The sequence below is a fragment of the Anarrhichthys ocellatus genome, unplaced genomic scaffold (assembly GCF_004355925.1).
Source record: "Anarrhichthys ocellatus isolate YVR2014 unplaced genomic scaffold, GSC_Weel_1.0 scaffold5, whole genome shotgun sequence".
Lineage (NCBI taxonomy): Eukaryota > Metazoa > Chordata > Actinopteri > Perciformes > Anarhichadidae > Anarrhichthys > Anarrhichthys ocellatus.
The window spans coordinates 6116331-6135208 of NW_022280035.1; the positions used below are offsets into that span (position 1 = coordinate 6116331).

An 18878-nucleotide genomic window follows, 5' to 3' on the forward strand; every position below is an offset into this window, starting at 1 on the left:
ACCAATGTACTGTTCCATTCAGACAATAATGGGTCGTTGTGAAAGAGCTCTGAAGCGAGATGAAAACTCGCATTTGGGAGTAATTTATGGAATGAAACTCAGACTGGAACATTTAGGAACACTCCTACAGGGAGGAGGACGGGAGGTGTTTTGGTAGCGGGGTATTTTCCCAAAATAGCCGAGCAAGGGTTAATAACCCCTCGTTTTCTCGTGCCCCTCGGTGGCAGCAGTCCGCGAAATTTCCAGCATGAATGCAAGCTGGGGGCTGCTCTCTTCAAACCGAGCGGGACTCACGCAACTTTCTGACTTCGCCATCTTTTCTTTTTTTTTTTCTCAACATCTGACGGATGTTTAACGATTATCAGAACACGTTTTATTCTCACTGCAGTTGAGCCGTTTAAATTAAGGCGAGGTGAGGGAGGGGAAAGACTGCCCCTTGCACTAAATAACTTGTGTAAAATGTGAGGTATGTGCACAGCGTCCTACTGCACGAGCCACCTCAGTCCCGCTGGACAACGTGAGACCACTTCACCTTGGAGTCTACAACCTGAATTACTATGGACATGATGAATTTAAAGATTCAGTGCATTCTAGTGTTCTTCACTTTCTACGTGCAAGAGGGATTATCAAAGGATTATGAAGCAAACCTTGGAGCAGATTATCTCTTACAGGTATATTTTCCTTTTATTTGACCTTTTCGGTTTTGTGTCAAAAGTTGCAATGCTGCAATTTGTGCCACTTTTTGAAAACACCACCCTCTGTTAAACCAGGCTGAATGAAGGCAGGAGAATAGTTTAACAATAATAAAACATAACTTGTAAACAATAATAGCTGAACTTTAACCACTCCTGAATCAAAAATATGTGCTTGGTTGGTCTGCAGAATTCTGTTCGAGATTTAAAAGTCCATTCGAGCTTTAGAAGCTCTAATACAACCAGTACAGTGTCTCACCTAGACTGAACATATGAAATAGCCCTATTTTTGATATCAATTAACTTAATTTATATGAATACTTATAAATGTTTTCCACTCTTAAACTTGTTTATGTTAAACTCCCAGCAATGACCAGCCTATGTGGTAATGTATTGACACAGCAATGACTTGTGTGCAAAATTAACATTTGAGAGCAAACCGTGCAGACCTCACTGGCCCTGTATACAGTGAAAGCATTTGTTTCCAGTTCCACTTCCCTCCATTCATGAATGACTTTGATTCAGACTATTTTGACACAAAATCTTGACCCAACCCTCAGGTAGGCAGATTGTGGAGATTACTCCAAAAAGGAGGCATTTTCAACAAACAAATAAATGATATTACGCATCTTAACCATGTGCCATTGGGTTTAATTAAACGCACATTTTACAAAATGCACATGTTTAACTTGCTTGTTTCTTTCCCAGAGAGTAAGACGTCAAAGCAAACCAACAAAAGCAGTGGTAAGTTTTTGCTGCTGCTGTCATACATTGTGTCACATAAGTACGATTGGATCTCCTCCTGCTTCAAAATATGAGATTCTCTCTTTCTTCACTCCCGTTAAACATGTATTATATCTATGAATGCAAGACAAAGGAATATTATTGAAGGTCTTTTACACACATTTCTATTAATATATTAGACTTTTCTCTAATATCAGATTTTTTGTGAAATATTCAAGATCCAATGAAACGTTTAGAGAAGAAAAGTCAAGAACTACTAGAGACATATCAATTGGGCCAAGCTATATTAAACATCTTAAACAAATTGTATTTTACAAACTGTTTATGTTGTTTGTTAAATTATGTTTTGAATTGTGTCAAATAATAGTAGTGCAGTAAAAAGTTTCCCTCTGAAATGTAGTGGAGTGGACGTATAAAGTATCATAAAATGGGCTCGTATACGTCAAATTTGTACGGTACTTGAGTAAAAGTACTTCATTTTTTCCACCACTGATACAAAGTGACTCTCAGAACAAGCTTCACAACCATCAGCACCTCTCAGGGGATCATCAGTAGCTCCACTATGTTTTTCCTCAGTTTGCATCAAGGTTAACTGTGAAGCAATCCCCTGCAAGCATACAGTAATTTAGTTTGTATAGCACAGACCACAGCCTTCCTAAATACCAGTGAGCTGCAGGGCTGATGTGGCTCTCTTTCTCCTGCCTGTCTCCTCGTCATGCAGTAATGTGGCCAGCACTGACCAGATTGGTCTCAGCAGGCGCCGGCGTTACCCGAGTAAACAAGAGGAGGACAGAGACACCATGCTTTGTGTTGCAGGGCCAACCGTGACATGGGGGGGGGGGTTCTGAGATCATGAAAAGTTGACTTTTTAAGAGTTAGATGCTTCTCACAGGACAGCGATGCTACAGAATATGAAGCATTGCTGTAAATTACCCAACAGTAAAATGTGTTAAAATTAGCACAGCCATAAACATCTGCAGCAGTAAAATGCAACATAATGTAGCAGAACTATTAATCCAAAAATATCATGATAAACAACACTGACAGGAAATGTTTTTCCTCACAATGACTACTTTTACTTTTGATTGGTACATTTTGCTGATACATACTTTTACTAAATTAAGGTTTTGAATACATGACGCTTACTTGTGAAGTTTTTGCACAGTGTGATATTAGTACTTCATTTTCTTAAGTAAAGAATCTAGTGAATACTTCCTCCACTGCTATCAGCTCCACTTGCATAGACAGGGGATCACAATAATGTGTCTTGCCCCTCCTTGTCAAACAGTGCTGTACTCCTATGTGATATGTAATGAAATGAGATGTATGCATCTATTTGTGATGTCACTAGCTGAAGGTGACTGACTACCATTTGAGGTGTTCAGTGGTGTCCCGCTATGCTATTACCACAGTCCAGAGTTCAGTATGGAACCAGCTCCCCATCACCAAGGAGGCTGCCTTTGAGGTGGACCTTCCCTCCTCTGCTTTCATCTCCAACTTCACCATGTGAGTCATCGTCTTTCTCTTCTACAGTGTACAGCGTTTCTACATCACGACTTCCTGTATTTGTTTATTAGTGTATTTGAGTGTCTGTCTTTCAATTTTCTTTACATCTGATCTCTAACATCACTAGGAAAGTCAGGAAATGCTACCAATCATTGTTTCACTTCCTGTGTTTTGAATGGTAATTCCTCACAACAAATGGGGTCACCTAAGTCAAAAGTATTGACAGGAAATATTGTTTCTTGCCTGTATAAATAATACGAACCTGCAATATGGTGAGAGTTTTAAATAAATAAAGGTAACATACTCATTAATGGGCAGCATCCAGAAATAAAACTTCAGAAGAATTATGTCAGGAACTAGAAATCCGGTCCAGAGGAGAGATGCACGATTTGATTACTAAGAGTGTTTGCTGAGCACTCTCCTTCAAAAATGCTAAATATAAACAAAACAAATAAGTCAACACTGCAGGCCAAACACCAAACCTGGAGCTGGATTTGGGAGCGGAAACAGGTCAGGAGGAGGGGGGACCTGAGGGCAGATGAATACCAGGCTTTGTAAATGCAAGTCAGAAAGCTAATAGAGAAAATGACAGGAGTTTGCCCAGTCCCTCTTTTCTCCCCTGCACAGTTTACTGAGGCAGCCTGCCAGTTTAGATACGCTACACAAACACATGCCTACATCGACTGTATGTATGCGTGCCTACACGGAGGTGGACGTGGACTTCTATTTTTTAAGTATGTGTGAGTTTGGCGCTAGTGCAGGTCTTTTTTTTTTTTTTTTACAACCATGATTCTTCACTTCTGTCTTTCATTCACACGCACACTAACACATACACCTTTTCACCGTCGGAACCTTTACAGTCGTCTGCACATCACCAAATACCCCAGAAGGGGGAAAAAAAGCTGTGGCAAATATGTTGCGTAAGTTCTTTGGCATTTCTGTGTCAAACTAAGAACTCTGTGTTCTGTGTGTAGGTCACTGATGTACACACGTTCCTTCACCCCCTCTCGGCCAGCCACAAATACAAGCGCCTCCATTTTCCACTCTTGCCATTCTGCTCTGTTACTCAAACAAGACCCTCTTCAAGCCAGTGGGTTTATTTTAGTTAGCCCTTAGATGTTTTTTTTTCTCATTGGATATATTTGTTCAAAGGACTTGACCTTAATTTAGCACCTTGTCACGTGACATCAGTGGTCACCGAAGTCTAGGACGTGCCCTGTGTGAATTGGATCCCACTTTGGAGCGGTGGTTTTGGTTGGGGATTTTGGCGGGTGTAGCCGACAGCGGCACTCCCTCGGAGCATCATCTGCCTGCAAGATCTCTCTTCATTAATGTTGTTTTAAAAGGGAAATTACTCTTTTCCACTCGCCCTGTTTATGACCCCACTTCCCCTTTACATGCTATGAACTCCATTTGTAAACACGCATGATGCATGCTTATGAAGCAGCTTTGTGATCGCTCTGGAAATACAAGCAGCAAAATAAAGTAAATCACGCTCAGCAACTCAACGCAGGCCAGGCGTATTTCTGACTGAAATATAATCTGGCTACTGTGACTCACACAGAAAGCTGTTTCTTCTTCCTCTTTCCTTTTTCCCATCAGCACCTCCAATGGAAAGGTGTATGTGGCCCAAGTGAAGGAAAGAGCCGCTGCCAGGAAAATTTACGATGTCGCTAAGAAGCAAGGGAAAACAGCTGGACTTGTTGCTACAAAGTCAGTCCCAGATGTTTTTCTTTTTTCTTTAATTTCCACAAAAATAAAATTTCTGAATGTAAATCAGTTTCTTTTGCAATGTCATCCTACGTTTGTAAGAGGAGACTGACATCCAATCCAATATTGTGAGATTTGCTTCCCTCTTACTCTGCTGCGTTCCAGAGAGAGGGAGATTGAAAAGTTTCGTGTGGCGGTAAGCGTGCCGTCAGGAGCTCGGATGTCCTTCTCCCTGTCCTACGAAGAGCTGTTGCCTCGTCGACTCGGCCGCTATGAGCTTAGTTTGGGTTTGAGGCCAGGACAGACTGTGCAGAACCTCACGTTAGACGTCAGTATAACGGAGCGGACAGGCATCAGTTTCATCAAAGCCTTTCCTCTCAAGACGAGCCGGCTGCTCTCCAACACTGCTCAAGGTAAAATATGACAGAACCTTCAATGCTACTGCACTGTTTTGAAGTACAGGTACACCACCTTCTACCTACCATCAGGTGTTTAGAGCAGTAACTGTAAATGCTTTCAGGAATCTCAAGAGGCTTCCTCCTTGATTCCCTGACTATAGAATGAATAACAATTCTTTGATTGACATTAGTGTTTCAAGGAATAGTTTATATGTCATAATATTTTGGGAAATAAGCTAATTCACTTTTTCCAGGAGTGTTGGATTAGAAGATTGATGGCATTCTCAGTTTTGCAGTAAATATAATTTGTAAGCTTAGTTTAGCATAAACAATAGAAACATGGAAACAGCTAGCCCGGCTCTCTCTTTCCCAAAATGTCTAACTATTCCTTTAATTGAAATGTTGTAATTATTTTTTACCATTTGTTATTACTACTACATGGATGCTACTTTCCTACAGGTGATGCAGACGCCCCTGCCTCCACTCATGTTGAGCATAGCGCTGGCTGTGCTCGGGTTCGCTACAGTCCCACTCTACAGCAGCAGAACAGCATCTCCTCCAAAGGTCTTAATGCAGACTTCATCATCCAGTATGATGTGGACCTCAGAGACCTCATGGGTGAAGTCCAGGTCAGGAGCATCTGTTCATGCCTGGCGTGTTTGAGTGTTTGTCACAATACAGGAATGAGTTATTGGTACCAGTAAAGGTTGTCTTCCCCCCCATTTATTCTTATATTTTCTCCAGGTGTATGATGGCTACTTTGTGCATTACTTTGCACCCAGAGGGCTTCCTGTGGTTCCTAAGGATGTTATATTTGTCATTGATGTCAGTGGCTCAATGATAGGCACCAAGATAAAACAGGTAAAGTGGACAAACCTCATGGACTCCATTATGGTTCTACAATGAGAAAACTCAGTAAAATATAACAATATTCTGCAAAGATAATTTAGAATTTCTGTCAATAATTCTAATCATTTGTGTCAGTAGACCAAGCAGGCCATGGGCACCATTCTCGGGGACCTTAGAGAGGGAGACCACTTCAATATCATCACCTTCTCAGACAAGGTTCACACCTGGAAGAAAGGACGAACAGTCCGGGCGACTCGGCAGAATGTACGAGATGCCAAAGACTTTGTGAAGATGATTATTGCAGAGGGATGTGAGTTGAAATGTGATACTGTTGTGGCATTGTAGTCAAGGTGATCATCGTATCAAACTTTCTTATTGTTTGTTTGTTATTTTCCTTCAAAACTGATTGATCCACTCTTCTGTATCAGGGACCAATATCAATGCAGCGCTGCTGTCAGCTGCCCAGCTCGTCAACCCTCCATCCTCCGGCTCTTCCAACCACCTCTCATCCCATCGAGTCCCTCTGGTAATTTTCCTTACTGATGGGGAGGCAACCATCGGAGTAACAGCTGGTGACACCATCCTTAGCAACGCCAAGAAAGCTTTGGGCTCCTCCTCTCTGTTTGGCATTGCCTTTGGAGACGATGCAGACTTCCTCCTCCTGAAACGCCTGGCTCTGGATAACCGTGGTGTGGCGAGGATGGTGTATGAGGATGCAGATGCAGCCTTGCAGCTGAAGGGCTTCTTTGATGAAGTAGCTAGCCCTTTGCTATCAGACATCCAGCTGTCGTACCTGGACGATCAGGCGTTTGACATCACCCGCGCCATGTTCCCGAATTACTTCCAAGGCTCGGAGTTGGTGGTGGCAGGGAGGGTCAAACCAGGGCTCAAGGACTTAAAGGTGTCAATGTCCGCCACTGATTTAAAGCAGCGTGTCAAGTTGGAGAACGATGTGTTGATTTCCCATGCTAAGGGGAACGGAAGTACAGAATCACTAGACTGTTTGGGAGGTTTAGAAGGAACATCCAGTTTTGTGCGCCGTCTCTGGGCGTATTTCACCATCAAAGAGCTGTTACTGGCCAAACTGAATGCTACTGACCCTGCAACTCAAAGGTTACTGGCAGACAAGGCCACCAACCTATCCCTCAAGTATAACTTTGTAACACCAGTCACTTCTTTAGTTGTAGTTAAGCCAGACGCAGATGAAGCAGCTCAAACTCCAACCACCACACGACCCACCACCGCAGCCACTATAACCACCACAGCAACGACTACTGCCGCCACCAAAATATCAGCTGCTGGTGCTGTAAAGAAGCCTAGTGCACCTTCTATCCCCAGGCCTGAAAAAAACAAACCAGTCCCTCCGCAGCCACCTCAAAAGCAAACAAAAAAAATCTCATCACCAACTTCCACAGCAAAAACAGCAACATCCAAGAAAACCACAACAACTTCAAGTCCCAGCTCTGTCAAAACTGCCCCAGCTCCATTCTCGGGTAAAAAGCCCACTCCTTCACACAATGAATCCAAAATGGCTTCTCCTCCTCCTCCTCCTCCTTTTCCTGTCGGTAAGATACCCACCTCTCTGCTGAATGCTCTAAAAACCGCGCCACCCCCTGCACCTGGAAAAGTCTACACCCCGCAGCCCAAAGCCTTGAAAAGAACCACGCCCTCCACAACAACCACAATGTCAACATTCACCACCAGCACCACACCTGAGCTCAGCTCGGTCAGAACCGACCCTGCACCTCTGCACGGGAAACCCCTTACCCCTCAGCCCAGTACAGTGAGGACACCCCTGCCTCCTGTCAAAGCGACTGTGCCCTCCACAGAGGCAGAAAACACCCCCACATCTGCTCCAGATGTTCCTAAAATCACCACCGCTGTGCCTAAGCTGTTGTCTCCGCTCACCTCTCCCACCCCGGCACCTGCTCCAGCTGTGGATGACAACAACACAGACTTGAGCATCGCAACCTTCGTGTCGGCCACCTTTGCTCCTATGCCTGGTGTGACAGATGGGCCACGCCTGTGGGAAGCAGCAGGGCTTCTGGGTAGGTTACGCTCTGTTTCGTCTGTTGAGTCTAATCTGCCATTATCAGTCAAGTTTCAAGCTGAATTTCAAGGATGCAGACTTTTGTATATTTATTCCTAATTGAATGTTATTTATCTCTCTACTAGATGTCTCTACTTTCATTCAAAGAAAAGGTGAAAGTGAATTTTCTCTTTATATTTCAGTGACATTGACCACTTTTTGTTCTGAATTTTTTATTACATTTTATCTGGTAAAAATGAAATAAATGTAATAAGATACTCTTACAGCTGTTGGATTATGATATACAATAATAATCAGCACATGACAGCATCGGAACTGAATATAAATCAATCTCATATTCTATCTCTTATAGATATCGACCTTGTGAAAGGTGAGTATAACATGTAATGCTTATACCGTTGTCCGCTGTAAAATCTAAATTACCTCATGAGCAGCAGAACGTGTCCTGAACTTAGGTTCTCATTGCTTGCCTCCGTTTCCCAGACTATGATGCAACCTATGACTATGACTACGATCTCAACTATGATACTTGTAAGTTTCAAATTCTTATTAGAAGTGATTCTGTGCTTTTCGGGCCTTAAAAATACATTTCTGACTTAATTCTAGGGGATGATACTGCAGACTCTGGATCATTTGGTAAGTATTCAGTGGGTGTTGTTAACAGATGTATGTCTTAAATAATACGTAATTTCTTATAGAGACACGCATGCTTGCAATATCTGTGTAGTCCTGTCATTGATTTCAGTGTTTGGGAGTGAGGAGGACTGTCCTTTAGTTGAATGTCTTGTGCTTTTAGATAGTGCTCCCTCCAGATTGAGCACCATCCGGGTCTTCTCCTCATCAGGTCAAGAACTTAACATTTCATGTTTTCAATTACAATGTCAAATGAATTAGAATATTTCACGTACCTGTGTCATATTAATGCTCAAATGTCGTCTGTTGTAGTTGATGGAGATCCTCATTTTGTGGTCCAGCTGCCAAAGCTGCATCAGAACCTGTGTTTCACAGTAGACGGCAGAGCTAATGACGTTCTCAGACTGATAGAGGAACCAGAGAGAGGTATGCTTACAAATAATATCTCTCATTTCAGTTCGGTGAAATAAATATACATGTTTTAAAATCAACTAATATGTGTTACTAGTGTATTGCTAAATGTGTGCTCCCTTCCTCCTTAAGGCATCATTGTTGACGGCCACCTAATGGGAGCTCCGTCCAAACACGGTGTAGAAGACCGCACCCGAACTTACTTCGACCGGCTCACCATTTCCTCAGCCACAGGCAACTCTGGCGACATCATGATCACCCTCTCATTGGACGCTGTAGTGGTGGAAGGGGAAGGGCGGGATCATCTTCCCATCAATCAGCAAGGGTCCGTGGCGAGGCAGGGTGTGACGGTCACTGTGGACAACCATCGGAGCTGCTGGATCGAGCTGAACAAGGGTGTGCGGTTCCTGGTTATGGCCCATCACTATGAACACCCCAGCTACCTGCAGATGGCTCATCTGGGTTTCTACATCACAGATAGACGGGGTTTATCTGCTTCAACCCAAGGCCTGCTGGGTATGTACACATCTATTCTTCACTGTCAGCTTTCACTGAATCTTTGTATGCTGCTCACTGTCCTTCATTCCGACTTAAGTGGACTACAGAACTGTTATCATCCTAATGTACTTTAAGTTTAAAAAGTAAAGTAAAAGTGAAGTAAGTACTCATCCTGCAGAAAAATGTCCCGTGACTGATTATATGTGACATTATTTGATTGTTATATTGACGCATCAATAGCAGCAAATTGCTGTTGTAGCTGGATGAGGTGTAGCTGATTTTAATTTCTTTATATACAGTTAAGTAGTAGTAGTAGCAAGTAGTAGTAAGTAGTATAATGGCTCCCAACCTAGGGGTCAGGCCCTAGATTTAATGTGACCGGACATGAGATACAGCAGGAAAAAGGTAAAGTAAAGCTATAAAAATGTGTACTGATTTTAGAGGAGAAATGTCACATTGGTGGAACTGTTTGCAACTTATAAACATTTGAAATGTGACAAGGTTGGAAACCACTGGTTTACTCTTAAACAAGGTGTTTTTTTTGTTTTTTGTAATCTAATTTGAGGTTTTATATGTAAAATAAAAAAATAAACTGTCAGATAAATGTAAATAATACAATATTTCCTTCTAAAATGTTGCGGAGCACAAATAGAAAGTAGCATGAAATTGAAATACTGAAGTACAAGTACCTTCGTTTTAGTAGAGTAAATGTACTTAGTTACTCTCCACCTCTGCTGTCCTTTGTCTGCCTACAGGCCAGTTTCAGCACGCTGACATGAGTGTGACAGCGGTGAAAGATTATCTGGGTGGAGGTGCGCACAATGAAGCGATTTCAGCCACGGGGATCCTGAGGTGGGGACCAGAGAAAATGCGGGTCACCTTGCAGGACAAGACGCTGAAAGACACGGTGCGGAAACACCACATGGGCAAGTGCTGGGTGGTGCCCAAGGCAGAGGTAGAGAGACTACTGGGTCATCCATACGAGAGCTACGTGGTGGATCATGTGTAATTCTAGCTGGGTCTGCTCCGCCTTGTTGCCTCTCTGCTGCACAGCTCAGGTCACAGCAGTTGTCACGGCTTGGTTATTGGACAAAGGAAGAGCAAGAATTGGGACTCTGTGAGGCTAAAATGACACGTCGCCACACATTGTCTAATATTCTGTAAGGACCAGTGGAACACAGGTGTGCTTACAAAAAGAGGGGGTGACATTTTATAAGCGTAATGAGGAAGTGTGGTTCGACAAATATAATGGACTGAACGATGCTGTTGTCTTCCATCAGTGAATTTGATTTGGACTCCAGCTCTGTGTTCTGTATCTATGACAGAGACGCCGTGTTGTCCTGTTCACATGGCAACCACAAGATGTCCATTTGTGCTGCAGCAGTTTGTGCTCGCTCCAAAATGTCTCGCACACTAACTCTGTTCACGACTTCAAAGATGTTTATTCGATTATTCTTATATTTCATCTTTGAATGATTATTAAGCAAAAGCCTTGTAATTATAAAAACTGTATTATTCTGTAAGTTGAGTTTTTATAGTACAAGTGTATATAAAATATTATGTATGTGTAGATACTCTTCCCACAAAACTCACCTGGATATTGTGATTGCATCTTAAAGAGGATACACAAAACAAAATCTTTCCAGGTTTGCCATGTGCTTTTTATTTTTCTATCATTTCATTCATAGTTTAATTCATTTTATTTGTTACACAAGACATTAGGCATTGCTCACAAACTAGTGATCAAACAAGGACAGTAAGTTTTCTACTACTCAGCCTGAACTATTTCTTTTGTCAATTTCAAGGAATATTGTCAATAGTGGTTTCCAAAAATGCCAAACTGGATGGAAATTAAAACGGTACACCACACATGAGGCTTTTGTTTTCAATAAATAAAAAGAGATGACAGAATCTGATGCTGAGGAAGGGCAGGAGAGGGAGGGCTTCAGATATGTCTATGTTCAAAAAAAGTAAACAGTATTCCAGTTTTTATCAGATAACATGTTTCCAGGATGAAGACCACAGACAGTGCTGAATGATGCACATCGTGAACACACAGCTGGATAGATTTTGACTGACTGTTGCTTTTTATCCTTCCTTCAAAACCGGTTTCTTAGGAATGCTAATAATCATAATAAATCATGATGCAACACTGGAATGATCACTGAATAAGGTGAACGTCACACATGACACAGCAAATAACAAACAAAAACAAAGAATTTTCTGTGTGCATCACTTTAAAATCCTTTTTTTATCATCAGAACATGATCTAATAGCATAGCATATTCAGCATTTGACATAAACCTTTCCACAATACGTCAGTGAAATTTAAATAAATAGAGCATAACAATAAGACACGTCAACACCCCAAACACGGGATAACTTTTGTTTGGAGTTGCTCAGGGATTTGTCGTGGTGGAATGGAAGTGAGATGGAACCGCTTCAGTGTTTTAAAGAAAACGGTCAGGCGTCTCATCTGTTTGTTGTTGATGTGTAACAAGCCACAGATCAATCTGGCTGAAAGTGAACGTGCACTGCAGAGATATGAGGACTGCCTCCACTCAGGTGTACAATAACAGCCCTGATAGAAAACAATGTCCCTTCTATAGTATTTAGTCAGATCTGCGAAGCAACAGACAACAACAAACTACTTTTAACATTGCCAGAAACTTTTGCCAATGAGAGCAACACCATTTTTTGGCACTAGACGGACCTGCCACTAACGATAGTTGAAACAAAGCAGGCAACTTTTGAAAGGGCCCAAAAATTTAAATAAGACCCCAAATTAAGGCTAAAACCAAATAAAAGCATCTTGGTTCGTTCTTGTGGGGCAGCACCTACAACTGTGGCTTCATACCTTTGCTACAAAGTCTTTGAAAGTTATGGGAATATCCAGCTTTTCCCTCTATTTATAACTACAATTTTCCATAGGATTTAGTCCCCCAGGGAATGACTTACCTAAATGACATACACAAGGGTTGAAACAACCAAGACACAATCTGGTGCTTTTCACTATGAGCCGAAATTTCAGTCTTCATCCTCTTCACTCAAAAGTGAAACTTTCCAAAATCCAAAACATTTCCCACATACATTCTTTTCTCAAGAACAAACTTCTTGCATTTCAATTTCAAGTACAATTTGACGTAATCAATCTGTTTTTCATCGCTGATTCCAAATCCTCCAGAGTACTTCATAGAAAGCCTCGCCTAACACCAGAAGAATCCTCTCCATGCCTCTTTTGCTTCAGACGTTCCCTTTTCTCCCAACTTGAAGACCACAGTTTCAACCTCAGATCTGTAAACTTCATAAATTCAGCCAGTGAAATGGGCACCAAATATATAGAAATAAAACTCTTCAATAATTTAAAAATGTTAGAAAGTAAACTATTCAAATTTAAAATTAACATCACACAACAGAGATAAACAAAGGAACAGTTTTTTGGGGAGGTGGGGTGGGTGACAGTTAATAGCCACTGGTTAGCTTGCCTGCTAGCACAGGGAACACAACAGCATTGCAAAGTGAGCACTATCAGTTGACAGAACAGCCCATTTATATGTAATTTTTCATCACATTTTTTTTCACGCCTGACCAACAGATTTTGCCAAAAGGAGCGGCGTCTTTTGACGAAAAAAAAAAACAGGTAAACGACCAAGTAAGAGGAAAGTGAAAGCAGGGTTGACAGGAGCGATGTGTGGAATGGTCCAGCCTTTATACCGCAGTGTCATTTTGAGTCTATGTACAATACTACTGTGTGTAAAAGATGCATGCATGTCAACTGGAGGTGACCCTTCCAGAGGATTCTACACTAAACCATTACAGATCTCTTGTGTCAGAGCTCGCAGTTCAGACCTCTCAATCCCATCAATCTTCCATCCACCCAACCTCGGATAAGAGGAGAAAGACGTTACAGAAAGAATGAAATGCCTTGAAAATCGCCAACAACAAGTAATAAATTCACCTCTAATGATAATAGTTAAGACATGATTATACTGTAAATTCTACAATGGAATGAAAGACCGTATCAACCCTGCTTTTCAGTGACAGAGATAAGGATTGTGAGTATTGGTATGTGTGTGTGTGTGTGTGTGTGTGTGTGCGTGCGTGCGTGTGTGTGTGTGTGTTTGTGAGCATTTATGTGTTTGAACGTGTTTCAAGAGAGAGAGGGACATAAGGAAAAGGAGGCAAATGGCTGAGGGCCGGCAGAGCTCAGGAACACACCCTATCCGCCACGCTCCCACCCATTTGTTTTTACAGGCCTGGCTCACTACCACAAGCACTGCCGCCTCTTTCGCCTCTTTTCGCCCCGCCTCCTCCTCCGGCCCCGCCCTCTCTTTGAAGCCCCTCTACCGCTCACTGCTCATCCTCCCCAAACACATCGTTCTGTTTGCGCTTCATGTTCTCAAAGTCAAAGTCGCTGCCGGTCATACGTTTGTAGATGTCCTTGATGTCGTTGCAAGTGGTCTCGAAGTGAGTGGTGGCATCATAGGAACTTGAGGCGAAGACCTGGGAAAGATAAAATGACAGGACTGAGAATCTACAGCCTTGCTAGCGGCTCTGTGATTTGAGCTAAATGCTAACATCAGCATGCTAACGCGCTCACAGTGACAATGCTAACCTGCTGACGTTTAGCAGGTAGTGTTTACAAAGTCCACCATCTTACTTTAGCCTGTTAGCATGCTAACTCTGTGTCATGAATGTCAATCCTTTAGAATATATCCTATTTTTGTTTTTGCTAAGGAGAATAGCGTAGCTAGCTAGCGATGTGACCTCAGCGTCTGAGCGGCCGTTCTAACTCCATATGAGTTTGATTTAAGTCAAATATTAAAGACACATGCAAGTATTTGACCTTATATAACGACACACAGGGCAATGTGCTATTATTTAAAAGAAACAGTTTTGAACAATCAAGGTTTCCACTTAACAGCGATGATATAATTCTGTTTTTCTCAGGAAACGTTTTTCCTCTTACCTGGCTATCAGTACCATCATCTGTGGGCTCATAAAGGTCACTAATAGCCACAAACCTGTCAAAAACAAAAACAAACTCCATTAACAAGTATTATCACAGGGCTACTTCCATATTTTTATATCACATTGTCGTCATGTTTAGTTTTGTAGCCTGCTTGTTTGTTAAACCATGAATGCATGAATTTTTTAAATGCTGACTTTTGGTCGATGGGCTCCAGCAGCTCCAGGGCCGGCTCTATCTCAGCCTCGGGCTCGCTGGTTTCCACTGTGGTGCTGATGATGGCAATGTACTTCCCCTGGGCTGCCACGTTGTGAGCATAGGAGATCATGCACACGTAGATGTCTGGAGAATTGACAGAAGGGTTCAGAGGAGAAGAAAATCTAAAAGCAACAATAACTGATTTTCTATTTGGCCACTTGGAGGCAGTGGATATCACTTCAAAGTTGATATTGGAAACTTGTTAGCAAACAGTTGCTTGTTTACGCTCCCAGCAGACATTGAGAAACATTAACGTTTCTTTCTAATCATGCTTTTGGCCACTTTCAATAGTCATACTCTCCTTTTAGCTCTGTCTAGTTCTTTAGTTCAACTATGTTCCTCATCTAGTCACTAACTTGCGTCATGTGGTGCTGCTGCAGCGGATTTTTAGAGCTTTTTTCCTGAAAACAGTCAGCTGCATCTGGAAACAAGCTGATGAGAGCCGTGAAAGTGCTCCAGGACAGAAACGTTGTGGAGCAGAAAATTAAAATAATGAACTGAAAGAAGATAAAACACTCCGTAGAGCTCAGGAGAAGTCTGGAGTCGGACATATTTGTTATTATGAGTGCCCCCTTTCACATACAAGTAGTCAAATGATCCACTGTTGATATAAGAACATTGATTATAGCTGCTTTAAGAGTACTAGTATGTTAAAAAGCTAATGTGGGAATAAAAGTGGCATGTTTCACTTTTTGAAATATGAATGCTTTATTTGTTGTCATAAGAGTGCTCCTTGATATCTCCGGAGCATCAAATCAATTACATTTAACACAAAGGGTATCTTTGTAATTGGTCTTACTGCTACAATTTCTAAAAACTAAACTCTCTACCATTCAGTTGATTAGTTAAAAAATGACAATGAACCTTACCCGATTTGCGGTTAACCTGATTCTGAGGGATGATGATCTGGCAGGAGTTGGAGTCATTAGTGTTTTTGATGGGGTGGCTGAGGACGCAGATCACACGGATCACCTGACCCGCCTTCCGGACGCGGTCTGGGATGTAGCTGGGGTCGCAGATGAGCTGCTTACAACGAGCCACCTGCAGCAGGAATGATACGGCAATTTGCATTGAAGCATTTCAAAGGACTAACTTTTGCGTCCCCTCTGCTTGAATGAAAAATAATGACTGATTGTAAATCTGCATTATCATGGACAATAAATCAGCGTACCTCGCCCTCAGACTTCACTCCAACCACATGGCCATCTTCCATCACTATCTCATCCACTGGTTTGTTCAGCATGTAGGTCCCTCCATAGATTGCACTCAATCTGAAATGACGAAGTGGGTTAGTATGTTTTTATTTACTATTAAAGACAAGCTGTATTCTATAATAAAGCACTATAGATAGAAAATATATTAACAATAACCTGGCAAATCCCTGGGGCAGCTCTCCCAGACCATACAGGGGGTAGAGGTAAGGGCTCTTCCCATACCGTGCCAGCGACTCACTATACAGCTTGATACGATTGATCGTCTCCAAACAGGGAACATCAAGATAGCTGAAGGAGAAGAATAGTCAACAAAGGAAGATAATTAATAGGAATAAACAGAAATGAGAAAATGAGATACCTCTAATTCTATGCAAATTCCCAGCCAAAAAGTGCATACAGTTTTATTAAACCGTCTTTTCAGCATCTTTAGTTATTTTCATTATTTCATGTTAATATTATAAATGCAGTTTATGCTTGACATCATGCTGTTGTTCTTACTCATCTGTCCTGTAGAGGGCCAGGGCGTGGCCAGTGAAGTCAATGACATCCTGGCCGAGGTCAAACTTCTTGTAAACATCCCTCATCGTTGTGGTTTTGGGGTCCACACCCTCAAAGGTCTTGGGGTCGTTCTCGTCGAAGTTGGCCACAAAGACTAAGAACTTCCGAAACCTTCGCTTCTCAAACATTCCCATCAGATCTGAAAATACAATCAAAGGCTTATTGATGTAGTACATGATCACTTAAAACGCGATTTGTATACTCTACTCTTGATATCTTAGACATAGACATATTTGAGCAGCTTACTTGAAGCTAGGGCCTCGGTCTCGGTCGACGGCACCTTGTAGATCTTTCCGCCTTTGTAGACAAAGCTTCCCTCCACTACCTTAAAGTCCAGGTACCGTGTCACTTCTGTGTATAGCAGCATCTTCACAAGTTGACCTGCAATCACACAGACAAACGCATGTTACATCTTATTATTTGTCATCAAACATTCTGCCTTAATTGCATCAAGACCTAGACTGCCACTAGTCTGATTAGTTAATTCCCTATTCCTGGGCCTTATCAGTAACACCAATTATGTACTAAGTGTCCATCTTTCTCCGCAGTATATGATAATGAGTGAGTTTCATGGTAATATATTAATTTATTGATCAACAAAATCAGTGATGCGGGACTGACCGTTGGCCATGAGAAACTTGGGGATGAGGTCAACGTTCCAGTCCCTTCCTCTGCCCATTGACTCGGGCGGACTATCTGGAAGACTGAAGCGCTTGTACAGCTGTGGAAGACGACAGTAAAGAGAAACATAAGCAATATCCTGCGAGGATTAAATCTATGATGCTGACAGAAGACAAAGCATTTCGGAGGATAAGGCGGTGAGCAAATGAAGACAATAAAACCAGCAGCTGATGCACAATGGCACGGGATGTAAACTGAGATGTACTGAGGGATATAAAATATATTGATTGCTTTTATAGATCCCAGGGGCCCTTTACCTCCTCCAGAGGGGTGATGGAGGAGCTCTCGCCACCATAGTAGGGGTTCCTGTCCATGTGTAGAACCTTTTTCCCGTTCACAGACATGATCCCGGACAGAATGCATTCCTGCATGAAACAAGATTCAAAAGTCAATGACATCAATTTGAAAATGAAACAAACAAGGCTTAGGACAGGGGTCTCCCTAAGATGTAATAAAGGACATGAACGACAGTTAAGAGGTTTTGACAGAAGGGTGCAGGGAGGACCGAAGGAACGGTGTGCGCATGCGCGACACGATCGGTTCATCCATGTATCTACTGTAATAGTAATAATAATAACAGTAATATGTGTAATAATGTCTATTCTTAGAACAGTATGCGCATGGCATTAGCACATCATAAAATATAAATCAATGTGGCATTCACAAAAGGACATTTGATACATGTTAAAAGAAAATGTCGACTTTTATGCACGCGACAACCGGGATTATTATCTCTTAAAATGTATCGGGCATATTTCTGCCGCATCGGGTGTGCGAGAGCAGCAGCAGTGAAGGGCTCAGTCATTTAATGAACCCGTGCTCAGGCCTGCGCCAACCTCAGGATGGAGGCCTGTCTATGCAAAGAGGACCATGACACACTGTGGGGTTACGCCTAAAAGATGATCCTGGCTGTAACACAACACTGAGCCGGCTGTTAGAGCAATAAAAAATGTTTTAAATCCTGGACGTATTGTTTGCTTTCTGTCATGCACACGCATGTCGAAGTAGATTTAGAAACATTGTTTCTTAAAACAATCTTCTAATGTCACAAGCACAGAGGGATGCAGGAGGCTTTCGCTTCTGGGCTCGGATAGATGAGAGGATCCATGCCTTAAATAATCCTAAGGAAGCTCGCGCAATCAATCTGTTTTGTTTCCGTGCAAAAAAGCAAATGAAGCCTGACTACTTACTGTGAGCCCGGTGCCCAAAACGATCACATCATATTCCTCATCCATGTTGTATCACCGCCTTTCCCGTCTCGCCCTCTTTTTGCCTTGAGAATTGAAGGGAATTGAAGGAAAGAATTACCAGTGACTTCACGCAAACCGGGGATTTCAGCTCCCTTTTCTCTGCCCGCGTGCTTTAAACGACTCGTTCAGAGTTAAGTATTATTTAAGAATCATAAGGCATTAATGACCAATGGAATAAACTGTCCACACTGTCACCGGCGAGGACGACCAAAGATGGCCCTGATGGTGGAGCGCTCTAGTACAATGTTACTGCGCGACGGAAAATAGTGCTCATTCTCCTCCTCTCTTCCCATCATGCCACACAATGGACTCAAACGGAACAGCTGACTGTAATAGGAAACCCCACTTAGAGCTGGCGTTATGAAGCGATTAAATATATGTTTAGTTTCGTTTCATACTTTGGCTTAGAGTCCAACGTGTTTTTGCAATTTTAAATATATTTTGTCCCAGTCTGTGC

At 42.2% G+C, this 18878-nt stretch overlaps 2 protein-coding genes across 2 annotated transcripts; one reads left to right on the forward strand and one right to left on the reverse strand.

The window, feature by feature from the left end:
• The first annotated feature begins 31 nt into the window (after positions 1-31).
• Positions 32-11106, forward strand: itih6 (inter-alpha-trypsin inhibitor heavy chain family member 6). The gene is made up of 17 exons (XM_031845494.1): positions 32-671; positions 1401-1436; positions 2788-2942; positions 4545-4655; positions 4818-5065; positions 5510-5679; positions 5795-5911; positions 6038-6209; positions 6328-7947; positions 8075-8101; positions 8302-8319; positions 8433-8480; positions 8556-8585; positions 8746-8793; positions 8895-9008; positions 9126-9509; positions 10247-11106. The coding sequence occupies exons 1-17, from the start codon at positions 558-560 to the stop codon at positions 10498-10500; spliced, it is 3666 nt and encodes a 1221-aa protein (XP_031701354.1). The 5' UTR covers positions 32-557; the 3' UTR covers positions 10501-11106.
• Positions 11107-11133: 27 nt separating this feature from the next.
• Positions 11134-18668, reverse strand: gdi1 (GDP dissociation inhibitor 1). The gene is made up of 11 exons (XM_031845493.1): positions 18362-18668; positions 17429-17536; positions 17112-17211; positions 16737-16871; positions 16431-16629; positions 16089-16220; positions 15890-15989; positions 15588-15759; positions 14658-14802; positions 14461-14515; positions 11134-13994 (listed from the first exon to the last, which is right to left on the reverse strand). Exons 1-11 carry the CDS (start codon positions 18404-18406, stop codon positions 13842-13844), a joined length of 1344 nt encoding a protein of 447 aa, XP_031701353.1. The 5' UTR covers positions 18407-18668; the 3' UTR covers positions 11134-13841.
• Positions 18669-18878: the final 210 nt, after the last annotated feature.

Coding starts and splice junctions, on each gene's coding strand:
- itih6 (XM_031845494.1), top strand. CDS start 558: ATGGACATGATGAATTTAAAGATTCAGTGCATTCTAGTGTTCTTCACT. Junction 7,948..8,074: donor GGAAGCAGCAGGGCTTCTGG/GTAGGTTACGCT, acceptor TCTCTCTACTAG/ATGTCTCTACTTTCATTCAA. Junction 9,510..10,246: donor TTCAACCCAAGGCCTGCTGG/GTATGTACACAT, acceptor GTCTGCCTACAG/GCCAGTTTCAGCACGCTGAC.
- gdi1 (XM_031845493.1), bottom strand. CDS start 18,406: ATGGATGAGGAATATGATGTGATCGTTTTGGGCACCGGGCTCACA. Junction 17,537..18,361: donor TTTTGGGCACCGGGCTCACA/GTAAGTAGTCAG, acceptor TGTTTCATGCAG/GAATGCATTCTGTCCGGGAT. Junction 13,995..14,460: donor ATGATGGTACTGATAGCCAG/GTAAGAGGAAAA, acceptor TATCTTTCCCAG/GTCTTCGCCTCAAGTTCCTA.